This window comes from Melozone crissalis, unplaced genomic scaffold (assembly GCF_028551555.1).
Source record: "Melozone crissalis strain CALT ecotype California unplaced genomic scaffold, PUWL_Pcris_2 ptg000111l_1, whole genome shotgun sequence".
NCBI classification, from domain to species: domain Eukaryota; kingdom Metazoa; phylum Chordata; class Aves; order Passeriformes; family Passerellidae; genus Melozone; species Melozone crissalis.
Genome location: NW_026535888.1, coordinates 8,135,035 through 8,160,530, shown reverse-complemented (window position 1 = coordinate 8,160,530; position 25,496 = coordinate 8,135,035). Strand labels below are relative to the sequence as shown.

Genomic DNA, 25,496 nt, shown 5'->3' with positions numbered 1-25,496 from the left:
CGCTCCGGAGCTCCGCGGCTGCTAAAAACCAAACCAAAACCAAATCCGAACCAAAAAACACCCGCCAGCTTCGGGCCGGACTGGAGAGGCGGCCGAGGAGCATGCAGCGTGTGCCCCGGCTCGGCGCTCCCGGCGCGGCGCCGGGCACAGCCGCCTCCTAAAGCCGCCGGAGCCGGGGCTCCCCGGACTCGGGGCTCCCCCCGCCAGGACCCGCGCAGCCAGCGCCTCCTCCTTCCCTTCTCCCTCCAGCCGGGCAGGGAGCCCGCCTTCGCACTCCTCTCCCTCTCGAGATTTTGGGTTTTTTGTTGTGTGTTTGGGTAGGTTTTTTTTAAATTTTTTTTTTTTGGGTGGAAACCGCCCGTAACTCCGGGGGGAGCTGTGGGGTGGCAGCGGGGAGGCGACCATGGAAGAAAAGCTCCAGGCGCATCAGGTGGAGATCGACCCGGATTTCGAGCCGCAGAGCCGTCCCCGCTCCTGCACTTGGCCTCTCCCCCACCCCGACTTGGAGGAGGAAGATGGGGGCGCGGGGGGAACCCCGGCGCTGGCGGCCGGCGGGGACGGAGCGGAGAACGCGGCGGCGCCGGTGGAGCGCAGAGCGGCCGCCGCTCCCCCGCCGCCCCACGGCGCGGATGTGGGGCAGCTCCGCAAGGCCAAGACCTCCCGGCGCAACGCCTGGGGCAACCTCTCCTACGCCGACCTCATCACCAAAGCCATCGAGAGCTCGCCGGAGAAGCGCCTCACCCTCTCGCAGATCTACGACTGGATGGTGCGATACGTCCCCTACTTTAAGGATAAAGGAGACAGCAACAGCTCGGCCGGCTGGAAGGTACCTGACCCCCTGACCCCATCCCCTGCGCAACTTTGCCCTCTCTCCCGGAGCGGTGTCCCGGAGCTTGGAGGGTTCTCCCGAGGCAGCCGGAGCTTGGTCTGGCGGGGAGGTTTGGGGGGATCCCCGCCGTCCTCGCAGTTGGCGAGATAAGGGCTCGGTTAAGTTTGGGGAGAGCTGGCGCTTCGTGGTGTCGTGTTTTGGAGCCGGGGTGAGCTTGTCCCTGTGTCACCCGCGGGTGTCAGCCGGGATGAGGGTCGGAGCGGCGCCGCTGTCCCCCGGCAGGTTGGGGAGGGGGACAGCGACAGGCAGCGGGGTCGCAGGTGAGCCAGCACTGGGTACAGCGAGTGCCAGCCCCAGGTGCGGGGGTACAGTGGGTGATCACCCGAATTACGGGGGTACAGTGGGTGATAGCCGCAAGAACGGGGGTACAGTGGGCGATAACCCCGATCACGGGGGTACAGTGGGTGATCACCCGAATTACGGGGGTACAGTGGGTGCCAGCCCCAGGTACGGGGGTACAGTGGGCGATAGCCGCAAGAACGGGGGTACGGTGGGTGGTACCCCCAATTACGTGGGTACACAGCCCCAAGTACGGGGTACAGTGGCTGATAACCGGGGTACAGCGGGTGATAACCCCAAGTAGGGGAGTACAGTGGATGATAACCCCAAATACGGTGTACAGTGGGTGATAACCACAAGTACGGGGGTACAGTGGGTGATAACCGGGGTACAGCGGGTGATAACCCAAATACGGGGGTACAGTGGGTGATAACCGCAAATACGGGGGTACAGCGGGTGATAACCGGGGTGCAGTGAGTGATAACCCCAAGTATGGGGGTACAGTGGGTGATAACCGCGGTACAGTGGGTGATAACCGGGGTACAGCGGGTGATAACCCCACGGCCGCCCCTCTCCGGGTCCCGGCGTGCCGGTGGCGTGGCCGGCAGGGCAGCCGGAGGGCGGGCTGTCCCCAAACAGCTGTCCCCAAACAAACAGCTGTCCCCAGCCTGGCTGTCACCCGGGGCGTCCCCGCTGGCTCAGCCCCCGCCTTCCCCGCGGCCGCGTCCCCCTCCCCGGGGGCCAGGCTGGCAGCGGCAGCCTGGCATTCCAGGCTGGCATTCCAGGCTGGCATTCCCCGGCTCTGCGCTCGCCTGGCACTGTGGGCTCGCTAGGATTCCCTGGCGCAGGCAGCGTTCCCCGCTCTGATGCTGCGAGGGGGGATCCGGTGCTGGGTCTGGGGTCACCCCTGCCCCTCTGCTGGGCTCTGCACTGAAAGGGGGAAGAGATCGGCTGTGTCCAGATGGTGTCAGTAAAAAGGAGCCGGTTCCTCCCCTAAGCCCTGTCACCTCCAGGGTGATTAGTGTGTTACCGGGCTCCGGGGCTGCCACACCAGCCTGTGGCCCTGGCACGCGTGTCCTGGCTCTGCTGGGGACACCCAGATCCAGCCCGCTGGGTGCAAACCGGGCTCTTTTGGGGCAGAGAGGCTGGACTATGTGGCTGCTGTTGTGTGGAGGATGGCACCCACTCCTGGTGGTGGGCTGGGGGCAGCTGGTGTCCCCCCAGTGCAGGAAGGGTGTCAGGGCTGTGGAGGTGGCAGGAGGTGATGATGCCTGTGTGGGGCCTCTCCAACCCCCACCTGGGGTGAGACCTGGGGAAAAAGGGTCTGCCAGGGCTGGCCCACCATGGGGACATGCACTGGTGGGGTCTGGAGATGTGTCAGGGGGCTGGGATGAGGAGTGAAGGGATTCCCAGGCTGTCACACGCGTCACTGGGGGTTTCATGTTGTGAAGAGTGGAGGACAGGCTCAGAGTCCAGGATCATTTTCAGGGGCTCCCCTGTGTGCACCCCATCATGGAGTGCTCTCCCCTTTCCTGGCCCAGCTGCTCTGCCGTGGCTCTGCCTGGGCTGTGGGCAGGTGCCTCTGCTGCCTGGCTGCTTCCCTCCTGGAGCCTGCCTTGCCTCCTGCTTTGATTTGAACCTCCCAGCTGGGCTGAGGAGTGTCCCCTGAAGTGCCCTGGGGTGCCCAGGAGCCTCTCCTTGTGCTGCAAGTGCCCAACTGGGGCTGGCACTGTAGGGGCTGGCAGCAGCCTGAGTGAGAAGCAGAGACCCCCTTTGCGTGGTGGTTTCGTCAGACACCAGCATGTCAGGGGTTAAACACCTTCCCCACAGCCCGTGGTCCCTCCTGGCTGTCCCCTGCCCTGTCCCCCTCCTCTGTGTCCCCTCCCCAGGGCACTGGGCAGTTTTCCCTGTGGCCCCAGGCATGGCAGAGGTTCAGCTTTTCACTGCCAGAGTCAGAGGGAGGTCTCACTGCTTCTTTGGCCGCTTCCTTCAGAGCGGGATGGTGCTGGGCAGAGCAGGATGGCGGGGTCTGGGGGCCCAGCGTGCCCATGGGCATCGGCTGTGCTGCTGCTCTGGCAGGGCTCTGCAGGATCATGGAATGCTTTGGGTCAGAAGGGACCTTAAAGAGCATCTCACCCCAGCAGGGACACCTTCCACTAGACCAGGCTGCCCAGAGCTGTGTTCAACCCGGCCTTGAGCACCTCAAATCCCACTCTGAACTTCTCCAAGCCCTCTCTGGGGGGACCTTCACAGGGAGACCCCTCCCTGCATGCAGCTGGCAGTGGGGATGCTGTGTCCATCAGGAATGTGTGCCCCAGGCTGGTGTTGTCTCTAGAAAGGGAAGGCTGTTGGCAGGAGTTGCATTTTTGGGGTCAGGCCTCTCCTTCCCTGCCAGGCTGCGCATTGCATTGCATGGTTTCATAAAATCATAGAATCTTGGAATGGTTTGGGTTGGAAGGGACCCTAAAGCTCATCTCCTTCCACCCCCTGCCAAGGCCAGGGACACCTTCCACCATCCCAGGGTGCTCCAAGGGATGGAGCAGGGATGGGGCAGCCACATCACTCATGGTGAGGCAAACTGAGGGATAGAACCCAAACAAGCCCAGCCTCGGGACCAGCACCAGCGCCAGGACCTGTCTGGGTGTGCTGCAGAGCACAGTGGGGATGCTCTGCCTGCTGATCCTGGGGAATTGCATCCCCCAGGGCTGAGCTGGCTTGTTGGGCTTGTGCACCAGGAGCTGCTGCTGCTGCTGCTTCCCAATGCAGGGCAGCGGGCGCCCGCTGACTGACAGTTCTGCTTAATTAGGGAGTTGTTATTTTATCAATTCCAAAGCGCTTGAAGTTTTCTGCTCCAGCTCACGCTTTCCTCTTGTTAATGGGAAACCAACACCCTCCGTCAGAAAGGCAGCGGCGCTGATGCATTTTAAAGGGTTCTGCTTGCTCCGCTTTGACATCCAAAATATAACAATCAAGCCATCAGCTGGTGGATGCCTGTTTGATGCGGCTCTGACAGTGCTGAAAACCTTAATTTCCCAGCCTTCCTTCCTTCCCTCCTCCTCCTCATTTATATTGCGGGGTCGGTGGCGTCGGGCCGGGGCTGCCATGCAGAGACACCCACCTGCCAAGTGCCACCGTGCTCCTGGACTGGAATTAATTAGGCAGAAAAAGGTGTGGGAGTGGTGTGTGAGTTTTAGTGTGGTCAGGGTTCTCATTGCTGCTCGGGGGTTTGGGGGTTTGGGGTGCCAGGCTGTGTCCCCTCGTTTATATTTTGCGGGGTCGGTGGCGTGGCGGCCGTGCCTGGCATGGGGGTCATGACTGCCATACAAAGACACCCCCCTGCCACATGCCACTGTCCTCCTGCAGGGCAGGACAGGCATTAATTAGGCAGAAAAAGGTGTGGGAATGGTGTGTGAGTGGTGGTGTGGTCAGAGGTGTCATTGCTGCTCGGGGGTTTGGGGTGCCAGGCTGTGTCCCCTCCCTGCTGCTGTGACCCCCTGAGCTATGGGCAAGGGGAAGGTCCTGCTGGGCACCCCGAGGATCCTCCCAGGCAGCAGCTCCTGGCTCTGTGGCTCTCTCAGTGGTGGCCTTCCCCTCTTGGATGGGGACAGTGCCTCTGGAGCCCTGCCCAGTGTGGCTGGAGAGGCTCCAAGCCAGCGCCTGGGAGCGATGGGGATGGCTCTGCCCTCGCTGGGGCATGGGTGCTGCCCCTGGGGCTGGCACAGCACTGAGGGGGCAGCCACAGGGAGGGTGGGGTGACCTGGTTGTGGGGTGACCTGGCTCTGGGCGTGCACCCAGGCTGGCTCCCGTTTGCGCTGGCTTAGCGGTGCGGGCAGTGCCAGGCTTGGGGTGGGCACAGCCCGGGGCTGAGTGCGGGCTGGCAGCTCAGGGCTCCCCTTGGGCACTTTGGCTGGGCTCAGCTCGGCCATGGATCCCATCCTGGCCTTATAAGGAGATTTTTCCAGCAGCACAGAGAGCCTGATGCTCCCCTTGGGCTGCCCTGGGCTGGGAGAGCCCTGTCAGGAGCTGCTGGTTCCTTCCCCTCGGGGACCCCCTCTGCCCCAGCCCCACAGTGCTCCTGGATGAGCTACTGGGGCTGCGAGCAGAGGGGCTGGGACAGCCCCAGGAGCATTCAGGGTTGGGGGAGCTGCTGGTTCTTCCACCTTGGGGAACCCCTCAGCCCCCCAGGATAACCCACACTGGCTCTGCTGTCCCCACAGGTGCAACACCCTGGTGTGAGGAGACCCCTCCCCACTCTTTCCCATCACAGGCAGGGTCCCTCTGGATGCTGGGCTGGGGTCTCTGACCCTTCAGCACCACGGGGCTGGAGTGGGGTCTCCCCACCAGGGATCGTGGAGCCCACTCACATCCCCCTGATGTGCTGCAGTGCTGGTGTGGCTGTGAGGAATCCCCTTTCCTCCTTCCCGCCTCATTTTGCTCTCTCCTTTTGGAGGTTTTCGTCTTCTAATTTTATTTTTTTTTTCTTCCTTTTCCCTCTCTCCCTTCCTGTGGAATCGCTTCTCATGCAGCGCTAACTGCTGAAGTAACACAAACCTGCTAAATGGTCCGGCTTTATGATGGCATAAAAATGATACTACAGAAGCGAGTGGGGCTTTATTAAACCCCAGGGAAAGGCTCCAAATGAACAGCTTGCTCTGCTCTTAGCTCCCCCCCTCCCTGCACTTCCCCCTTTATTTTTAATAACCACTGGAATATAAACTACAGTTAAGATGCTGTGGACTAGAAGAGTGTTTGCCGCCTCATTCTCACCATCCTGGATCCCTGTGTGCATCCCTCCCTCTGTTTCCTGCTGTTGGCGTGGGAGGAGGATCAGCATTCTGGGCTAGAAAATGGATTTTGTGATTAAAAAGCCTTGTAAATATTTTTTAGGGAGGTTGTGGGTTGGGCCAGGTGTGTTTTGGGGGTTCCTTGGCCAGGCTTCCCATGCTAGTGGGAGCCTCATTGGAATGCTGCTGGTAGTGGGAGGCCCTTAAGGAGTGGGGTTGGACACCTGTCACATTGTAAATATTGTAAATATTTTTTTGGGAGGCTGTGGGTTGGGCCAGGTGTGTTTTGGGGGTGAGCTGGGGCTCTTTGGCCAGGCTTCCCATCCCTGTGAGACCCTCACTGGAATGCTGCTGGCAGTGGGAGGCTCTCAAGGAGTGGGGTTGGGCACCTGTCACCTTGTAAATATTGTAAATTTATTTTTGGGAGGCTGTGGGTTGGGCCAGGTGTGTTTTGGGGGCTCCTTGGCCAGGCTTCCCATCCCTATGAGACTCTCACGAGAATGCTGCTGGCAGTGAGAGGCTCTTGGGGCTGAAGGAGTGGGGTTGGACCCCTGTCCCCTCTAGTCCTTGCAGGGAATTGACAGGAAAGGGATGAATGTCCCCTCCCCATGCATCAACAGGGTCTGGACATGGTTGAATCCCCATCCCTGGGGTTCATCCCAGGCCTCACAGCCGCCGTGTCCTTGTCCATGGGCATGCTCTGGAGCTGGCTCGGGGTCTCCCCTCACTGTGTCCCCTCCCTGTGGTGACACAGCTGCCCCCTGCCCCTGCACCCACCTCGGTGGGCTCCCTGCTCCCAGCTCAGGTTACTTTTAATAATCCTGGCACTGCCGGCTCCCAGGGAAGGTGCCTGATTAGTGCCGAGGTGAAAGGCACTTTGGGTTACGGAAGGACACGCGGAGGCTCGCCTGTCTGCCGCTGAGGCTCATTTTGGACAGCATCTGTTCATTATTATGTGGTGCCTTGGCCGGGTGCCAGCCAGGGGAACTGAAAGCCCCGGCACAAAGCTCGCTTTCACCCGCTGCGGGGAGCACCAGGAGGAGGAGGAGGAGGAGGAGGAGGAGAAGGAGGAGGAGGAGGAGGAGGAGGCACCCGGCGCTAGGCGGGGAGCCCGGGGACCCCCAAGGCAGGCGGGGATGCTCCAGCATCCCAGGGCATCCCAGGCTGCTGCCTGCTGGGAGGTGTCACAGAATCACCATCAGACTGGTCTGGGCTTGAGGATCATCTTGTTCCAACCCCTTACATGAGCAGGGATGACTTCCACCAGGAGATGTCCACCCCTGGGGCTGGTGCTGGCCTGTGGGTGGGTGTCAGCAGCAGAATGGGGGTGATACTGGTGTCCCCTTTGTCATTCCTCCCCTCCCCAGGACCCCCGTGCCTCTCTGTGCGTCCCTCCATGCCCAGCAGGGTTTGGGGTGGGGTGGCCCTTGGGCTTTTCCCCTTTGTGCATGCTGAGCCGTGGCTGCAGCAGTGATGCAGCCCCTGGGGCCTGTAGGGCCGAGGGGGTTTCCCAGGATGTGGCACTGGGGTGGCTCTACCTGCATCCCTGGGTGCTGCCAGACCCCTCCTGTGGGGCTGGGCAGATCTCAGGGGGGCAGGCAGCCGTGCTGCCGGGCACCTGCAGCTTCCCTGGGCACGTGTCCCCTCGTGTGTCCCCTCGTGTGTTCTTATGTGTGTTCCCTGTGTTCCCTTACATGTTCTCTTGTGTGTGTTCCTTCATGTGTTCCTCTTGTGCTCCCTTGTGTGTTCTTATGTGTGTTCTTATGTGTGTTCCTCCTGCGTTCTTCCTGTGTTCCCTCCTGTGTTCCCTGTCTTCCCTCGTGTGTTCCTCTTGTGTTCCCGTGTGTGTTCCCTGTCTCTCCTCGTATGTTCCCTCGCGTGTTTCTCTGTGTTCCCTCTTCCCTTGTTTCCTTTCGTGTGTGTTTCCATGTGTTTTCATGTGTGTTCTCTCGTGTGTTCTCTCGTGTTCCCTTGTGTGTTCCTGTGTGTGTTCCCTCTTGTGTTCCCTTGTGTGTTCCTCGTGTGTTCCCTCGTGTGTTTCTCTGTGTGTTCCCTCTTCTCTTGTGTGTTTCTATGTGTGTTCCCTGTGTTTCCATGTGTGGTTTCATGTGTATTCCCTCGTGTATTCCCTCGTGTATTCCCTCGTGTGTCCCTCGTGTATTCCCTGGTGTTCCTCTTGTGTTCCCTCTTGTGTTCCCTCGTGTGTTCCTCTTGTGTTCCCTTGTGTGTTCCCTATCTTCCCTTGTGTGTTCCCTCACGTGTTCTCTCACATGTTCCCTCATGTGTTCCTGTGTGTGTTCCCTCTGTCCCCTCGTGTATTCCCTCTTCCCTCGCGTGTTCCCTCTCATGTTCACTGTGTCCCCTTGCATGTCCCTGTTTCTGTGCCCGGGCTGTGCCAGTCTCCCCACACTCACCAGCCCACGCCCTGCACCAGGCTGTCTCAGGTGTGCCAGGGCAGCATGGGAGGGACCCTCCGACACCTGGTGACCGCTGCACCTCCCTCCTGGCACCGTGGGCTGGTGGCAGTGTCCCCTGTCCTTGGGGACCTTGGGGACAGCATGTCTTGGAGACACAGGGTGTCTTTGGGGTGCAGGCACAGCGGCATTTGAAGGCTGTGTGTGGGTGCAATGGGGGTGACCCAACCACCTTTAATTTATTTGGGATGGGGGGAAAAAAGCCCCACGGATTCAAAACCACCCCAAACACCCCCAAAAACGAGAGAGGCAGTGTGAGGGAGGCGAGGCAAGGCAGGGGAGGGCTGTTGGCAGGCGGCTGGCGCGGTGCCAGCGCGGGGACGCTCCGGAGCAGACATGCCAGGCTGTAATTGCAGACAGGCTCATTTCGAGAGACGAGACGGTTATTTTTAACTCGCGTTAAGGTAATGCACTGATCTCCTGCCTGTGGGTTCAAAAGTTCACCCCCTCTCTGCCCAAAAATCCCCCTTTGCTCGCCTGCCCCACTCTGGTCAGGCTGTGGGTGACCCCTGGGATGCCCATCCTGGTGCCCACAGCCCCTCACCCGGGCACTGCCCACGGCCTTGCCCTGCTCCGTGTCTCCCAGGGAGTCTGGCTCAAATTCTGTGGCACTGGGAGGAGGCTGCAGCCAGGCCAGCCCTGGGGTGTGGAGGAGACGGGCATTCCTGGGGCTGTGCCAGCTCTGTGCCCAGCCCTGGCGCTGCTGGGGCCCCCAGGGGATGGGTGCTGTGTGCCAGGGTGCCAGGTCTTGCTGGGGGCACAAAGGAGTGGATGGGTGCTGTGTGCCAGGGTGCCAGGTCCTGCTGGGGGCTCAAAGGGAAAGCCTTGCCCTGCCCTCAGTGGTGGCACTGCCCTCAGTGGTGGCACTGCCCACGTTCCAGCTCGCCAAGCACTTTCCAGCCCTGCCGCATGCACTGGTGACTGTGCTGCCCCAGGCACAGCTGGCATCTCCTCCAGACTGGCAGGAGTGGCAGGACAATGGGGGGTGATAGGATGTGGGTTCCCCCCTCCTCATCCTCCCTGGGTACCCACAGGAGGGCTGAGCCTGCAGGGCACCCCCTGGCTGTGGCAGCCCATGAGCCTGATGCCCTCAGTGCCATTCATTGGTGTGGCCACCTCAGCCCTGGTTTTGTCCTTAAAGCACATTGCACAGTGCCAGGAGGGCATTTGGGGCCCTAAAACACATTGCACAGTGCCAGGAGGGCATTTGGGGCACCTTAAAACACCCCCCTAGTTAGGACAGGGTGCCACGCAGTGCCAGGCTGGGCAGCCTGCAGACGAGCCTGGCACCTGCTCCCCAACCCTCTGCCCAAAATAAAAGGCAAACCAGAGCAGAAACGCCCCGAAATGTGTCAGGTTTGGGCTTGTCCTGGCTGTGATGAATCCTTTCCCCCGGCGGGGATGTGGCTCTGGCGTGTCCAGCCCCTGTCCCCAAACGCCCTCTGGCCCTGCCTGGTGGCGTCAGCGCTGTGCCAGACTTGTCCCCGGGAACTCCCTGTGTGCCTGGGATGGCTTTTGTCCCCAGCTGTCGCATGGCCGGGGCTGGCAGCTGCAGGTGCTGCCGGCTCGGCATCGCGCATGGCGCGGGAATACCGAGATTTGGGGTTTGGGGGATCCAGGGGCAGTTTTTGGGGATCCAGGGGGAGCTGAGGCTTTGGGAGCGATCCAGGGGCAGCTTTGGGGAAATTCAGGGGCAGCTTTGAGGGATCCAGGAGCAGTTTTGGGGATCAAGGGGCAGCTTTGGGGATCCAGGGGTGGTTATGGGGAAATCCAGGGGCAGTTTTGGGGATCAAGGGGCAGCTTTGGGGGATCCAGGGAGAGCTGAGGCTTTGGGAGGATCCAGGGGCAGCTCTGAGGGAATCCAGGGGCAGCTTTGGGGGGATCCAGGAGCAGCTTTGGGGGATCCAGGGATAGCTGAGGCTTTGGGGGATGCAGGGCCAGCTTTGGAGGATCTAGGGGGAGCTTGGGGGGGATCCAGGGGCAGCTCTGAGGGAATCCAGGGGCAGCTTTGGGGGATGCAGGGGCAGCTCTGGGAATCCAGGGGCAGCTTTGGGGGATCCAGGGGCAGTTCTGGGGGGATCCAAAGACAGATGAGGCTTTTGGGGATCCAGGGGCAGCTCTGGGGGAATCCAGCGAGAACTGAAGCTCTCCGAATGCTCCTTGGCATTTCACTGCCCGCCCCTGCTCGCTGCTGATAAATCAGGGCTGGAGCCCGGCTGTGCGGGGTGCGGATGGTGCTGCCATGATCCCTGATGGGCTCCCTGGGGATGGCACAGCCTGGCACGGGGCATTCCCAGACTGTGAGCCTGGCAGAGCCCCGGGCATCTCCCAGCCTGGCAGGGATGTGGGAGCGCACACAGCCGCGGTTTTGGGCAGTGCCAGCAGGTGGGAAGGGCTGCCCCACACAGGGATGGGCACTGGGGGCGTGGGGACACCCCTGGCTCCACACTGGCACCTGTGGATATTGGGGGAGTGGGCACCACTCCATGGCACCGTCAGGTTTGGAGCATCACTGGAGCTCCCTGAGGATGCTGGGTGTGTTTGGCAGTGCAGGGTTGGAAACATCAGTGAGGTGGGAGAGCCGGGGACAGCGGGACTGTGAGCCTGCTTCGGATCCTGCTTAGGGCTCTGCTTAGGGCCCTGCTTAAGACACTGCCTAGGACCCTGCCTGGGACTCTGCCTAGGACTATGCTAAGGAACCCTGCTTAGGGCCCTGCTTGGGACCCTGCTTAGGACCGTGCTTAGCACCCTGCCTGGGACACTGCTTAGGGCCCTTCTTAGGACCATGCTTAGGGCCTTGCTTAGGACCCTCCCTAAGACCCTGCCTAGGGCCCTGCTTAGGACCCACTTAGGACCTTGCTTAGGAACCTTGCTTAGTAACCCTGCCGAAGACCCTGCCTAGCACCTTGCTTAGGGCTCTGCTTAGGGCCTTGCTTAGCACCCTGCTTAGGACCATCCTTTGGGCCCTGCCTAGGACCCTGCTTAGACTGTGCCTAGGACCCTGCTTAGACCCTGCTTAGGACCCTGCTTAGGACCATGCTAAGGACTGTGCTTAAGAATCCTGCTTAGCACCCTGCCTAGGATCATGCTTAGGGAGCCCTGCCTAGGACCCTGCCTAGCACCTTGCTTAGGGCCCTGCTTAGGGCCCTGCTTAGACCCTGTTTAGGACCCTGCTTATGACCATGCTTAGGTCCCTGCTTAGGACCCTGCTTAGACGCTGCTTAGGAACCTGCTAAGGACTGTGCTTAAGAATCCTGCTTAGCACCCTGCCTAGGATCATGCTTAGGACTCTGCTTAGGACCATGATTTGGACCCTGCTTAGCACCCTACTTAGCACCCTGCCTAGGACCCAGCTTAGACCCTGCTTAGGAACCCTGCTTAGGACCATGCTTAGGACCATGCTTAGATAGGGCCCTGCTTAGGACCATGCTTAGGGCCCTGCCTAGTTCCCTGCCTAGGACCGTGCCTAGGACCCTGCTTAGAACCATGCTTAGGGCCCTGCTCAGGACTGTGCTTAGGGCCCTGCTTAGACCCTGCCTAGGACCCAGCCGTGCCCTCCTTTGTCAGGGCTCCTTCCTGCGGTGCCTGCAAGGCCCTGGGAATGCTCCCATCTCACAGCACAGCCCCTTGGAGCTCTGCTGGGAGTGCTCCCATCCCATGGCACAGCTCCGTGCAGCTCTGCTGGCTGCTGGCAGGGCATTCCACCAGAATAAAGATGGGCAATGCCCATCTGTGCCCAGCCCCACCGCCAGCTTTGGGCAGCCATCATCTCCTCCCAGCCTGGCCTCCCTGCCCCAGGTGTGCGCAGGATGCAGGGGAGGGATTCACCAGCTCGTGGCGAGACAGACTTATAAATTTTGGCTTTTTTTTCCACACTGTCAAACCTCTGCCTGTCCCAGGGATGTAAGACAGCATTTTATTGCTGCCTGCTTGATGGTTGTTCCCTTCCCCTCCGTGGCTGTGATTTATCTCTGCACTTTGCGCTGATTGGATTAGAAGTTTAAATGCTAAGGGTGCATAACAATATATTTTTCTTATTAATATTAAAAAATCATTATTGGATTTTTTTATAGTTCTGTTTTGAATTGAATCCCCTTGCTTGATTTATTCTCTCTCCCAGAGTAGAATTTAATGCTAATAGGAACAATCATTGCTTTGTTTTGAATCTTTGACTGTTTGGAAAACTTTCCGTGCAAAGGGAAATTACAGCATTATTAAGAGTCCATTAAAAGAGGGTTTGCCCATTCCTGGCTATTACCTGTGAGCTGGAGGGAAAACAAAAAAGGCCAAGAGAAGGAGGGAAAACAAAAAGAGCCAAGAAAAGGAGGGAAAACAAAGCCAAGAGGAGTCTCTTTTCCAGGGTTTGTGCTCACACCCTTGCTGAGGTGTCAGGCAGTGATGGTGCTGGTTGTTCAATCAGCTCTGTTCTGTCTCAGGGATTCATTTTGGGTCCTGTTGGGCTGGTGAAGGTGTGTGTGGCACTGGAGCTCACAGGAGCTCACTGTGGGACTGGGGATAGCTCGTTTTCCCTCTGGATTTCGTGTTTTTAAGGAAAATAGGAGAAGCAGCTCCTGGCTGGTGTGGCAGCGTGTCCCCAGCACTGCGGGCACCAGGCAGGGGATGCTGAGCTCCTCCCTGTGCTGCCCTTTCCCTCTGCCCACGTGTGGGGACCACCCAGTGCCCACCCAAGCCCTGAGGCACATACTCGTGGTTGTGCCCGTTGTGCCTCAGGTTCCTGCACGGGCAGGGACAGGCAGAGGTGACATGGGGCAGGGGCTGGGGACAGGGTGAGAATGGGGCAGGGGCTGGGGACAGGGTGCCAGGCATGGGACAGGGGCTGGGGACAGGGCACCACAGCTGCAGACGTGCCTGGGGCGGGCACAGCAGCAGCAGCAGGAGCAAGGAGCTGTGCCAGGCTTGGCACGCAGCAGCAGGGCCGGCAGGGCACCACAGCCTGCTCGGGCATGGCAGGGCAGGCCTGGGCACCCCCGGCCCTGCAGCAGTGGGGGAGCAGCAGGGTGGGGTGTGGGGTTGGGGTGTGGGGTGTGGGGGGCACAGCTGGGAGCAGCAGGAATGTCTGCCCTGGGCATGCAGGGGCTGCAGGGTTGGCATGAGCTGCTGTGCCAGGCACCACCCTGCACCCCAAAAACTGCACATGGCACCCCTCACTCTGCTCCCCAAAATCTGCACCCACTGTCCTGCACCCGCTCCCCGTGCCATGCACCCCTCACTCTGCTCCCCAAACCTGTGCCCTAATCCTGCACCCTTCACTCTGCACCCCAAATCTGTCCCCTAATCCTGCACCCTGCACTCTGCTCCCCAAACCTGTGCCCTAATCCTGCACCCTTCACTCTGCACCCCAAATCTGTCCCCTAATCCTGCACCCTTCACTCTGCACCCCAAACCTGTGCCCTAATCCTGCACCCTTCACTCTGCACCCCAAACCTGTCCCCTAATCCTGCACCCTTCACTCTGCACCCCAAATCTGTCCCCTAATCCTGCACCCTTCACTCTGCACCCCAAATCTGTCCCCTAATCCTGCACCCTTCATTCTGCACCCCAAACCTGTGCCCCTAATCCTGCACCCTGCACTCCAAGCCTTGCTCTCTAAACTCTGCACCCCAAACCTGCAATTCTAATCCTGCACCCTGCACTCTGTGCCTTCCTCCCCACACTCTGCACCCCAGAACGTGCATCCTGCACCCCTCATTTTGGTCCCCAAACCTGCAGCACGAATCCTGCACCCCTCACTCTGCACCCCAAACCTGTGCCTCTAATCCTGCACCCTGCACTCCATGCCATGCTCGGCACATTCTGCACCCCAAATTTGTGCCCCTAATTCTACACCCTGCGTCCTTGTTCCCCAAACTCTGAACCCCAGAATGTGCATCCTGCACCCCTCATTGTGCTCCCCAAACCTGTGCCCCTAATCCTGCACCTTGCCTCCTGTGCCTTGCTCCCCACACTCTGCACCCCAAATTTGTGCCTCTGATCCTGCACCCTGCACTCCAAGCCTTGCTCTGCACACTCTGCACCCCAAATGTGCAGCCCTAATCCTGCACCCTGCACTCTGTGCCTTCCTCCCCACACTCTGCACCCCAGAACGTGCATCCTGCACCCCTCATTGTGCTCCCTAAACCTGCAGCCCTAATCCTGCACCCTGAACCCCGTGCCTTGCTCTGCACACTTTGCACCCCAAATTTGTGCCTCTAATCCTGCACCCTGCAACCTGTGCCTTCCTCCCCACACTCTGCACCCCAGAACGTGCATCCTGCACCCCTCATTGTGCTCCCCAATCCTGCAGCCCTAATCCTGCACCCCGCACTCTGTGCCTTGCTCTGCACACTCTGCACCCCAAATTTCTGCCTCTAATCCTGCACCCTGCACTGTGTGCCTTGCTCCCCACACTCTGCACCCCAGAACGTGCATCCTGCACCCCTCATTGTGCTCCCCAATCCTGCAGCCCTAATCCTGCACCCCGCACTCTGTGCCTTGCTTTGCACACTCTGCACCCCAAATTTCTGCCTCTAATCCTGCACCCTGCACTGTGTGCCTTGCTCCCCACACTCTGCACCCCAAACCTGCAGCCCTAATCCTGCCACCTTCCCTGGCGGGCACTGTCACCTGCCCTGGGAGGGTTTCCCAGTCAGCCCAGTGTGCTCTGACGCTGGGACACTCTTGCTGGGGCTCTGTGCCCACAAATCCTTGGCTTATGCTTGGCTCTGTCCTCTCTGTGCTCTCTGGGCTTTGGGGTGTCACAGGGGGCAGCCCTGACCCCTGGCACCCCAGCAGAGGTACCTGGGATGGATCCCAGACGGTTCTGGGGATGCTGTGCTGTTCCTTGCTGCCCTGGGGTGAGGATTCCCGCATTCCCACATCCCTGCATTCCCAGGTTCCCAGCAGGCCGTTCTCAGGTGTCCTCCCCCGTGCCAGCCCTCCCTGGCTGAGCTCTCCCTCTGCCCATTCCAGGCCGGGCAGGTCTGGGATCCCGGCAGGATCCTCTCACCCCACCCCGAGCAGATTTCTTGGCTGAGCCTCTCCTGTTTTCCCTCCATCCTGGAGCCTGAGAGCAGCAGCCAAGGAACAGGAGGCTCTGCCAGGGCTGAGGCTGTCCCTGACTGGGGGCTTTGAGCTGGGGACCCAGGCTGGGGGGACATGGGGTTACCACCAGGATGGGCTCTGGGCACCTCTGTGCCCGTCCCCGAGGTCAGGGACTCCTCTGTGGGCCCATGGGGGACCCAGGGGACAACCTCAAGGCTGGGGATTGGGCAGTGAGCTGGGGAGAGGTGGGGTGCAGGGCTGTGTGAAGGCTGGGGTGCAGGGCTGAGGCATTTGGGGTGTGGACTGTGCAGTGTGGGGTGCAGGGCTGGCAGTGGAGCTGCTTGCAGGGACCCAGTCGGGCTCCCCATAACTCCCAGTTTAACCAGGATGGTCCCAGTAAGGTCCCTGTGCAGTGTGGGGTGCAGGGTTGGCAGATTTGGGGTATGGACTGTGCAGTGCTGAGAGATTTGGGGTGTGCATTGTGCACTGTGGGGTGCAGGGATGGGAAGAGGCTGCCTGCAAGGACCCAGTCTGGCTCCCCAGAGCTCCCAGTTTAACCATCAAGGTCCCAGCAAGGTCCCCAGCTGCAGGGCTCTGGGGCAGGACCCCCCAGCCAAGGTGCTGAGGTGGCTCCTCAGCAGGGATAGAGCCTGGGGTCCCCTCCTGCCCCACTGGGGCACCCCAATGGTGACACAGCCCAGGGGAACAGGGCCAGCAGTGCTCCCTGGGACCCTCTCCCTGTCCCCAGCCCTCCCCACAGCCCAAATCCTGTGTGGGGACAGTGAACCAGGGGCTGCAGCAATTCTCCTGGTGCCCTGAATAATTCATGGCAGCAGAGTCCAGCGGGGCCTCTCCCCTCCCTGCTGCCCCCAGCTCCTCCCAGTATTGCCTTGGGGGTGCTGTGGGTGGGGGCACAGTCTGGGGGGACAGAATGGGGTTTGTCACCTCCAATCTGCTGCCCCCAGTTCCTCCCAGTATGGCTGTGGGGGTGCTGTGGGTGAGGGCACAGAATGGGGTGGCACAGAGGGGGCTTTGTCACCTGCCCCCAGTTCCTCCCAGTATTGCTTTGGGAGTGCTGTGGGTGGCACAGAGGGGGGTTTGTCACGGCCAATCTGCTGCCCCCAGTTCCCCCAGTATGGCTTTGGGGGTGCTGTGGGTGAGGGCACAGAATGGGGTGGGACAGAGGGGGGTTTTTTGTCACCTTTAATCTGCTGCCCCCAGTTCCTCCCAGCACAGCTTTGGGGGTGCTCTGGGTGGCACAGAGGGGGGTTTGTCACCCACAGTCTGCTCCCAGGGTGGGGATGGCATGAACAGGGGATGGAGGGCAGGTCCCCCATCACCCCTGCCCTGCTGCTCCCCCTCCCTGTGCCTCAGTGTCCCCATTGTCCCTGTGCCAGGGGTGGGGGACTGAGCTGACTGTGCTGCCTGGCTCAGGACACCCCATTTTTTTCGGGGGTCTCTGCACAAGTTCAGCCCTTCCTGCAGGGCTGGATTAGCTCTGGGGTGGGGAGCAGCGAGGGGTTAAACGCTCTCAATCCAGTGTGAAACTTTTGGCTGGGGAGCCGCAGGCACAAAGTGCATTTGTAGCCGCAAGTGGCTGCCTTGAAGACGATCCAGATTTGTCTGGGAGCCGTCTGCTGCTAAAACCCTTTGATCCACTTACTCCTCCCCGGGGAGCTCCCTGCAGCTCTGGTGCTAATGCCCCCGTGGCGACAGGGGCTGGGCTGCCAGACGGAGGCAGGGGAGACCCCCCTGCGCTGCCAGGGGGGAGAGCAGCCGCTAGAAATGAGGGGGGGGGCAAAAATAGAGGGGTTGGGGGATGCAGGAGTGATGCCAGCAGGGTTAATCCATGGGGTGAAGGGAGTGGGAGAGGGTTTGGGTGTTCTCGGGATGTGCGGAGGGATGGAGGACAGAGGGATAGGGGCTTGGAGAGTGAAGGGATTCAGGGATGGAGGGATAGAGGAGATCTGGCTGTTCTCAGGTTGTGGGGAGAGATGGAGGATAGAGGACAGGGGCATGGAGAGTGAAGGGATTCAGGGATGGAGGGATGGAGGAGGTCTGGCTGTTCCTGGGTTGTGGGTAGGGATGGGGGATAGAGGGATGAGGGCATGGAGAGTGAAGGGATTCAGGGATGGAGGGATGGATGAATTTCTTCCCAATATCCCTTGGCTGTTCTCAGGTTGTGGGGAGAGATGGAGGATGGAGAGATGGGGGCTTGGAGAGTGAAGGGATTCAGGGATGGAGGGATGGAGGAGGTTTGGCTGTTCCTGGGCTATAGGGAGGGATGGAGGATAGAGGGGTGTGGGCATGGGGAGTGAAGGGATTCAGGGATGGAGGGATGGAGGGATGGAGGAGGTTTTGCTGTTCTCAGACTGTGGGGAGGGATGGAGGATAGAGGGATGGAGACATGGAGAGTGAAGGGATGGAGGGATGGAGGAGGTTTGGCTGTTCCTGGGCTGTGAGGAGGAATTGAGAATAGAGGGATGGGGGCATGGAGAGTGAAAGGATTCAGGGATGGAGGGATGGAGGAGGTTTGGCTGTTCCTGGGCTCTGGGCAGGGATGGAGGGAGCATTGCCAGGTGACTCCCAGGATTCCAGGGCTCAGGGGGATGGTGGTGCTGTGGTGGGCAGGGTTTGCATGGTTGGTGTCTCCCCAGAAATGCTGATCTGGGGGTCCCAGCCCCAGGGCTGTGGCCCCAGTGCTCAGTGGGCAGATCCCAGTCAGCAGCCAGACCTGTTGGGCTGTGGGATTCAGGGGGTGAAGTGGCTGAGAGGGGAAGCAGGAGAAGGGCAGGCAGGAGCAAATCCAGGGGGTTAAATGGGATCCTGGCAGTCTGGGATCATAGGGGCTCTTTTGCTTTTACCATAGGAAATGTTTAAAGATCGGGAAGCTGAAATCAGCTTCTGTACTGGACCTCAAATCCCAGAATCCCAAACTGGTTTGGGTTGGAAGGGACCTTAAAGCTCAACCTGTCCCACCCCCTGCCATGGCAGGGACACCTCCCACTGTCCCAGGTGCTCCCAGCCCTGTCCAGCCTGGCCTTGGGCACTGCCAGGGATTCAGGGGCAGCCCCAGCTGCTCTGGGCACCCTGTGCCAGGGCCTGCCCACCCTCACAGGGAGGAATTCCTTCCCAATATCCCATCCATCCCTGCCCCCTGGCAGTTTAGTGGGAAATTCCCATTTTCCAGTGGGTGTCAGGGCTGCAGGTTGTGCTCAGCTCTCCCATGTGGGCAGCTCCATCTCCCACTCTCCCCAGACCCTGCTGTGGGTGGGTGTCACCCTGTGCCTGTGTTACTCTGTGGGTCCTGGCAGGGCAGCAGCAGTGATGGGGCTGGCACTGGGGAGGGGGGGACACCCCCTGCACCCCCATAACACCCCTGGGGGAGTTATGGATGAGCAGGATGAGGCTGGGGGCAGCATGAGGGGGACAGTGTCACTCTGGGGGCAGCATGGGGGGACAGTGACAATGTGGGCATGATGAAAGGGACTGTGACCTCCTCCTTCCTTGGGTTGGCACTGGGATCTGTGCTCAGGAGGGGTTTGGGGGGCGCTGCCACCATCCATGACCGGGCTCATGGGGAGGGGAAAATGCCATTGAGGCACCGGTGGAGCTGCAGGAGAGGCCAGGGGACGGTCAGGGCTGGGGACAGCCGGGGCTGGGGACAGTCGGGGCCGGGGACGGTCACAGATGGGGACAGACAGGTCTGGAGACGGTCAGGGCTGGGGACGGGGACAGCCGGGGCTGGGGACAGTCAGGGCTGGGGACGGTCACAGCCAGGGACAGCCGGGGCCGGGGACGGTCACGGCGGGTGCAGAGAGCTCCGGGAGGCTGCAGGGCTGGGCTGGAGGTGCGAAGGGAGGCGAGCGGGGAGCGAACAAAAGCTGCATTGAGTGACAGAGCCGGGCCGCCAGCGGAGCAGGAGCCCGGCCAGGAAAAACAGCCCTGGAGCGGGGAGCAGCAGCAGCACATCGTGTCCCTGGCCGCGGCCGCCGCGCTCGGGACATTCTGTAGCGCAGGAAGCTGGCGCGGGCACGGCTGGCTCGGGCTGACCCCGGGACAGCGCGGGGGCTCCGGCAGCGCTGCCCGGCCCGGCGGTACCGCGGGACCGAGCCCGGTACCGAACCTGGGACCCTCGGACCCTGCCAGCTCTGGGCACCGAGCCCGGTACCGAACCTGGGACCCTCGGACCCTGCCAGCTCTGGGCACCGAGCCCGGTACCGAACCTGGGACCCTGCCGGCTCTGGGCACTCGGTACCGAGCCCGGTACCGAACCTGGGACCCTGCCGGCTCTGGGCACCCGGTACCGAGCCCGGTACCGAACCTGGGACCCTGCCGGCTCTGGGCACCGAGCCCGGTACCGAACCCGGTACCGGCTCTGTGTCCCTGCTGGCTCCGGGTACCATGGTATCGAACCTGGTACCGAACCCGGTACACTCGGAGCCTGCTGGCTCTGGGCACTGCGGTACCGAGCCCGGTACCGGCACTGGGACCCTGCCAGCTCGGGGTACCGTGGTACCGAACCCGGTACCGGCACTCGGAGCACTACGGTACCGAGCCTGGTACCAGCATGAGACGCTGCCGGCTCTGGGTACTGCGGTACCAAGCCCGGTACCGAACTCGGTACCGGCACCGGGAGCCTGCGGGTTCTGTGTACCGCGGTACCGAGCCCGGTACCGGCTCTCGGGGTACCGCGGTACTGAGCCCAGTACCGGTACTCGGAACCTGCCGCCTCTGGGCAGTCGGTACCGGCACTGTGTCCTTGCTGGCTCTGGGTACTGTGGTACCGAGCCCGGTACCGGCACTGGGTCCTTGCTGGCTCTGGGTACCGCAGTACCGAATCCGGTACCGCCACTCGGCTCTCGGGGTACCATGGTACCGAGCCCGATACCGGCACTGGGACCCCACTGGCTCTGGGTACTGCGGTACTGAGCCCGGTACCGAACCTGGTATGCTCGGAACCTGCCGGCTCTGGGCACTCTGTACTGGCACTTGGACCCTGCGGGTTCTGGGTACCGCGGTACCGAGCCTGGTACCGGCCCACGGACCCTGCCAGCTCTGGGTACTGTGTGGGTACCGAAACCGGTACGGGCACTCGGGGCACTGCGATACCGAGCTCAGTACTGGCACTCGTCACTCTGGGTACTGCGGTACCGAGCCGATACTGGCACCGTGTCCCTGCCGGCACTCGGAGCACCGCGGTACCAATCCTGGTACCAGCGCTGTGTCCCTGCCGGCTCTGGGTCCCGCGGTACCGATCCCGGTACCAGCACTGTGTCCCTGCCGGCTCTGGGTCCCGCGGTACCGATCCCGGTACCAGCACTGTGTCCCTGCCGGCTCTGGGTCCCGCGGTACCGATCCCGGTACCAGCACTGTGTCCCTGCCGGCTCTGGGTCCCGCGGTACCGATCCCGGTACCAGCACTGTGTCCCTGCCGGCCCGGGCCCGCGGGGCGGGGATGCAGCGGGGAGCGGGCGCCGTGCCCAGGAATTCGAGGATGGTTTGCAGGCGGCGCTGCCCGGGCAGCAGCGGCTAATTCAGGCTAATTCAATTACAGCTCCGTGTCACGGAGCCGGGCCCGGCCGCCGGGGGCCCCGCGGGCAGGGGCGGCCTCTGTGGGGCTGCCAGGGCCCCAGGACACCGGGATGGGGGTGTGCTGTCACCCCCTGCTCTGCCGGGAGACCCTCAGGCAGGAAAATCCCCATTTTCCCACTGGAAACTGACAGAGGGCAGGGTGAGATGGGATATTGGGAGGGAATTCCTCCCTGTGAGGGTGGGCAGGCCCTGGCACAGGGTGCCCAGAGCAGCTGTGGCTGCCCCTGGAGCCCTGGCAGTGCCCAAGGCCAGGCTGGACATTGGGGCTGGGAGCACCTGGCACAGTGGCAGGTGTCCCTGCCATGGCAGGGGTGGCACTGGATGAGCTTTAAAGTCTCTTCTAACCCCTAGACTGGCACCACAGGCAGGGTGTTGTACCCAGACTGGCACTACAGGTAGGGTGTTTTACTCAGACTGGCACCATAGGGCATTGTACTCAGACTGCCACCACAGGCAGGGTGTTGTGTTGTACCCAGACTGGCACCATAGGCAGGGCATTGTACCCAGACTGGCACCACAGGCAGGGTGTTGTACCCAGACTGGCACCACAGGCAGGGCGTTGTACCCAGACTGGCACCACAGGCAGGGTGTTGTATTGTGTTGTACCCAGCCTGGCACCACAGGCAGGGTGTTGTATTGTGTTGTAACCAGCCTGGCACCCCAGGCAGGGTGTTGTATTGTGTTGTACCCAGCCTGGCACCACAGGCAGGGTGTTGTATTGTGTTGTAACCAGCCTGGCACCACAGGCAGGGTGTTGTGTTGTACCCAGCCTGGCACCACAGGCAGGGTGTTGTGTTGTACCCAGACTGGCACCCCAGGCAGGGTGTTGTATTGTGTTGTAACCAGCCTGGCACCACAGGCAGGGTGTTGTATTGTGTTGTACCCAGCCTGGCACCACAGGCAGGGTGTTGTGTTGTACCCAGACTGGCACCACAGGCATTGTACCCAGCCTGGCACCATAGGCAGGGCATTGTACCCAGGCTGGCACCACAGGCAGTATGTTGTACCCAGACTGGCACCATAGGCAGGTGCCCACAGCCTGGGTGTCCTGAAGTGTGCCCCCGGGTGCTCAGACCCCTTGGGCTGGGCTTCCAGAGGGAAGAAGAGCCATGAGGAGCTGCTTTCCTGCAGGGAGCTGTGATCTCCCCTTCCTTCCACACCTCCTCCTTGTGCCTTCTCACCCTGGCATCCACCCCAGCCCTGCTGCACCCCCACCTCCCAGGAGCACCCCAAAATCCACACCCAGGGGGCTGGGGATGGGCTCAAGCCCCTGGGGTCGAGATTCAGGGCACTGTCAGTGCAGTCCAGAGCTGCTTTGTGCTGGTGCTCTGAGCAATGTCTCCTTCTGCCCGTTTCTGGGCATTTTGTGACATCCTCCCACCCAGACACCTTTTTTTGGTGCTTTTATTTCCAAGTGTCTGATTGCTCTGACTGCCACACAAACCCAGAGATCGGGGAGGGCCCTGGGGCTGATCCCACAGCCCCCTGCCAGTTTGTAGGGGACAGCTCTTGCTCCAGAGGGACCCATCAGCAATAAAACCAGTCCTGAGGGTGCCGCAGGGCTGGCCCAGAGCATCTCCTGCTCCTCCTGGCTGCAGGAGGGGCTGTGGCAGTGCAGGGTGGATCCCGATCCTCCCTTGGGCAGCACCGGCTGCCTCTGCCTCGGCAGCTCTGGCTGATGCAATTTTTGCCATTACACATCAAACTGCTCCGCCTCGGGTGGCAGACTCCCCCGGGGCAGGCAGGAGGGGTTGTTGTGTTCCTGTTGCTTTGCAGCAGCCTACGGGGATCCCACTGCCTCCCCAGGGTGGCTGCCTGCTTCCCCTCCTCCTTCTCATCATCCTCCTCCTCATCCTCCTCCTCCTCCTCCTCGGGCTGCCTGTGCTGGCTGAGCCCTTCCCAGAGCCGAGCTTGTGGGGCAGAGGCTGCACCAGAATTGCCCCACTGGCTCGTTGTTACCCCTGGTGCTGGTTTGTGGCAGAATTCCCTCATCCCATGCCTGCTCATGGGGAGCATCCCTGGATCCTGCCAGTGGCTGTGCCTGTGGCTTTCCTGCCACCCCGTGTGATCAAACAGCCTCAGAGCATGGGGACACCCTGCCCGGGGGATGGAGCATCCCTGGGGGCAGAGTTTGGGATGATGGGAAAAATCTCGAGGTGCCCTTGATGCTTCCAGCCCTGGGAGGGAACAGCAGAGGCTGTGGTGGAGCTGGAGGTGGCACAGGGATGCAGAAATCCCTGAGAGGGAAAAGCAGAGTTTGGGATGGAGCTGGAGGTGGCACAGGGGTGCAGAACTCCCTGGGAGGGAAAGCAGAGGCTGTGATGGAGCTGGTGGGGATGCAGAATTCCATGGGAGGGAACAGCAGCTCCCTGTGATGGAGCTGGAGGTGGCACAGGGATGCAGAAATCCCTGGGAGGGAGCAGCAGAGGCTGTGGTGGAGCTGGGGATGCAGAGCTCCCTGTGATGGAACAGCAGCTGCCTGTGATGGGGCTGGAGGTGGCACAGGGATGCAGAAATCCCTGGGAGGGAGCAGCAGAGTTTGGGATGGAGCTGGAGGTGGCACAGGGATGCGGATCTCCCCCTCGGTGCTGTGGGCTCACTGCCAGCCCTGGGCTGCAGGGAGGAGCTGCAGCTCCTGCTTGGGGCACCTCCTGCGTCCCTGCTGGGTGTCCCCGGGGTCCCTGGGCAGGGTTTGATGTGCCTGGCCTCGGGCTGGGAGCAGGGAATGTGTGCTGGGTGTGTTTGTTGGGGACGGAGTGGAGAGCAGGGAGGGAGTGCCCAGAGCTGGGGCATGGTGGCTTCTGTGTCCCTGCTGCAGCAGCCCAGGTGGGGTGGCACTGTCCCCAAGGGGAATGTCCCCTCCTTGTCATTGCCCCAGGGGGCTGGCAATGGGAGAACCAACCTCAGGGCAGCCTAGGTGGGGTGGCACTGTCCCCAAGAGGAATGTCCCCATGGGGGATGTCCCCTCCTCATCGCTTCACCAGTGTCCCAGAGGGATGGCAATGGGAGAGCCAACCTCAGAGGAATGTCCCCTCCTTGTCACCTCACCAGTGTCCCAGGCGGCTGGCAATGGGAGAGCAACCTCGGGGCAGCCCAGATAGGGTGGCACTGTCCCCAAGGGGAATGTCCCCACCTTGTCCTTGCCCCAGGGGCCTGGCAATGGCAGAGCCAACCTTAGGGCAGCCCAAGTGAGGTGGCACTGTCCCTAAGGGGAATGTCCCCTCTTTGTCACCTCACCAGTGCTCCAGGGGGATGGCAGTGGGAGAACCAGCCTCAGGGGAATGTCTCAAGGAGAATGTCCCCTCCTTGTCACCTCACCAGTGCCCTGAGGGGATGGCAATGGCAGAGCCAACCTCAGGGAAATGTCCCCAAGGGGAATGTCCCCTCCTTGTCACCTCACCCGTGCTCCAGGGGGCTGGCAATGGGAGAACCAACCTCAGGGAAATGTTCCCAAGGGGAAAGTTCCCTCTGTCACCTCACCCGTGCTCCAGGGGGCTGGCAATGGCAGAGCCAATCTCAGGGCAGCCTAGGTGGGGTGGCACTGTCCCCAATGGGAATGTCCCCAAGAGGAATGTCCCCTCTTTGTCCCCTCACCAGTGCCCTGAGGGGATGGCAATGGCAGAGCCAGCCTCAGAGGAATGTCCCCAAGGGAAATGTCCCCTCCTGGTCGTTGCCCCAGGGGGCTGGCAATGGCAGAGCCAACCTCAGGGCAGCCCAGGTGGGGTGGTAATGTCCCCAAGAGGAATGTCCCCAAGGGAAATATCCCCTCCTTGTTGTGTCCCCAGGGGGCTGGCAATGGCAGAGCCAACCTCAGGGCAACCCAGGTGGGGTGGCACTGTCCCCAAGGGGAATGTCCCCTCCTTGTCACCTCACCAGTGCCCTGAGGGGATGGCAGTGGCAAAGCCAGGGCAGCCTAAGTGGGGTGGCACTGTCCCCAAGAGGAATGTCCCCTCCTTGTTGTATCCCCAGGGGGCTGACAATGGCAGAGTCAACCTCAGGGCAACCCAGGTGGGGTGGCACTGTCCCCAAGGGGAATGTCCCCTCCTTGACCCCTCACCAGTGCCCCGGGGGACTGGCAATGGGAGAACCAACCTCAGGATAGCCCAGGTGGGGTGGCACTGTCCCCAAGAGGAATGTCCCCAAGGGCAATGTCCCCTCCTTGTCGTATCCCCAGGGGGCTGGCAGCGGCAGATCCCCGCTCAGTGCCCCCAGGGCGTGTGGCACAGGGCACCAGCCCCCCTGGGCTGCAGTGCCAGCCCCCAGCCCAGCACCCCCTCACCTGCAGGATGTCTCTGCAGTTTCCCTGGCAACGGCGGCGCTGCCATCCCGCACACCTCGGGCAGAGTTTCCCTTCCCTGCCTCCCCTGCGATGTCATCGCTGCTGTTTCCCGGGTAACCCAGCTCCGGGAGCTCCTCTGGCAGGTACGGGGGGTCC

General features: G+C 61.4%; 1 protein-coding gene across 1 annotated transcript in view; it reads left to right on the top strand.

The window, feature by feature from the left end:
- Positions 1 to 371: 371 nt before the first annotated feature.
- FOXO6 (forkhead box O6) overlaps positions 372 to 25,496 on the top strand; it is a 42,100-nt gene continuing 16,975 nt past the window's right edge. The window contains exon 1 of the mRNA XM_054292662.1: positions 372 to 826. Within this exon, the coding sequence (XP_054148637.1) occupies positions 404 to 826 (423 nt within the window). The 5' untranslated portion in view covers positions 372 to 403. The remainder of the gene's footprint in view (positions 827 to 25,496) is intronic.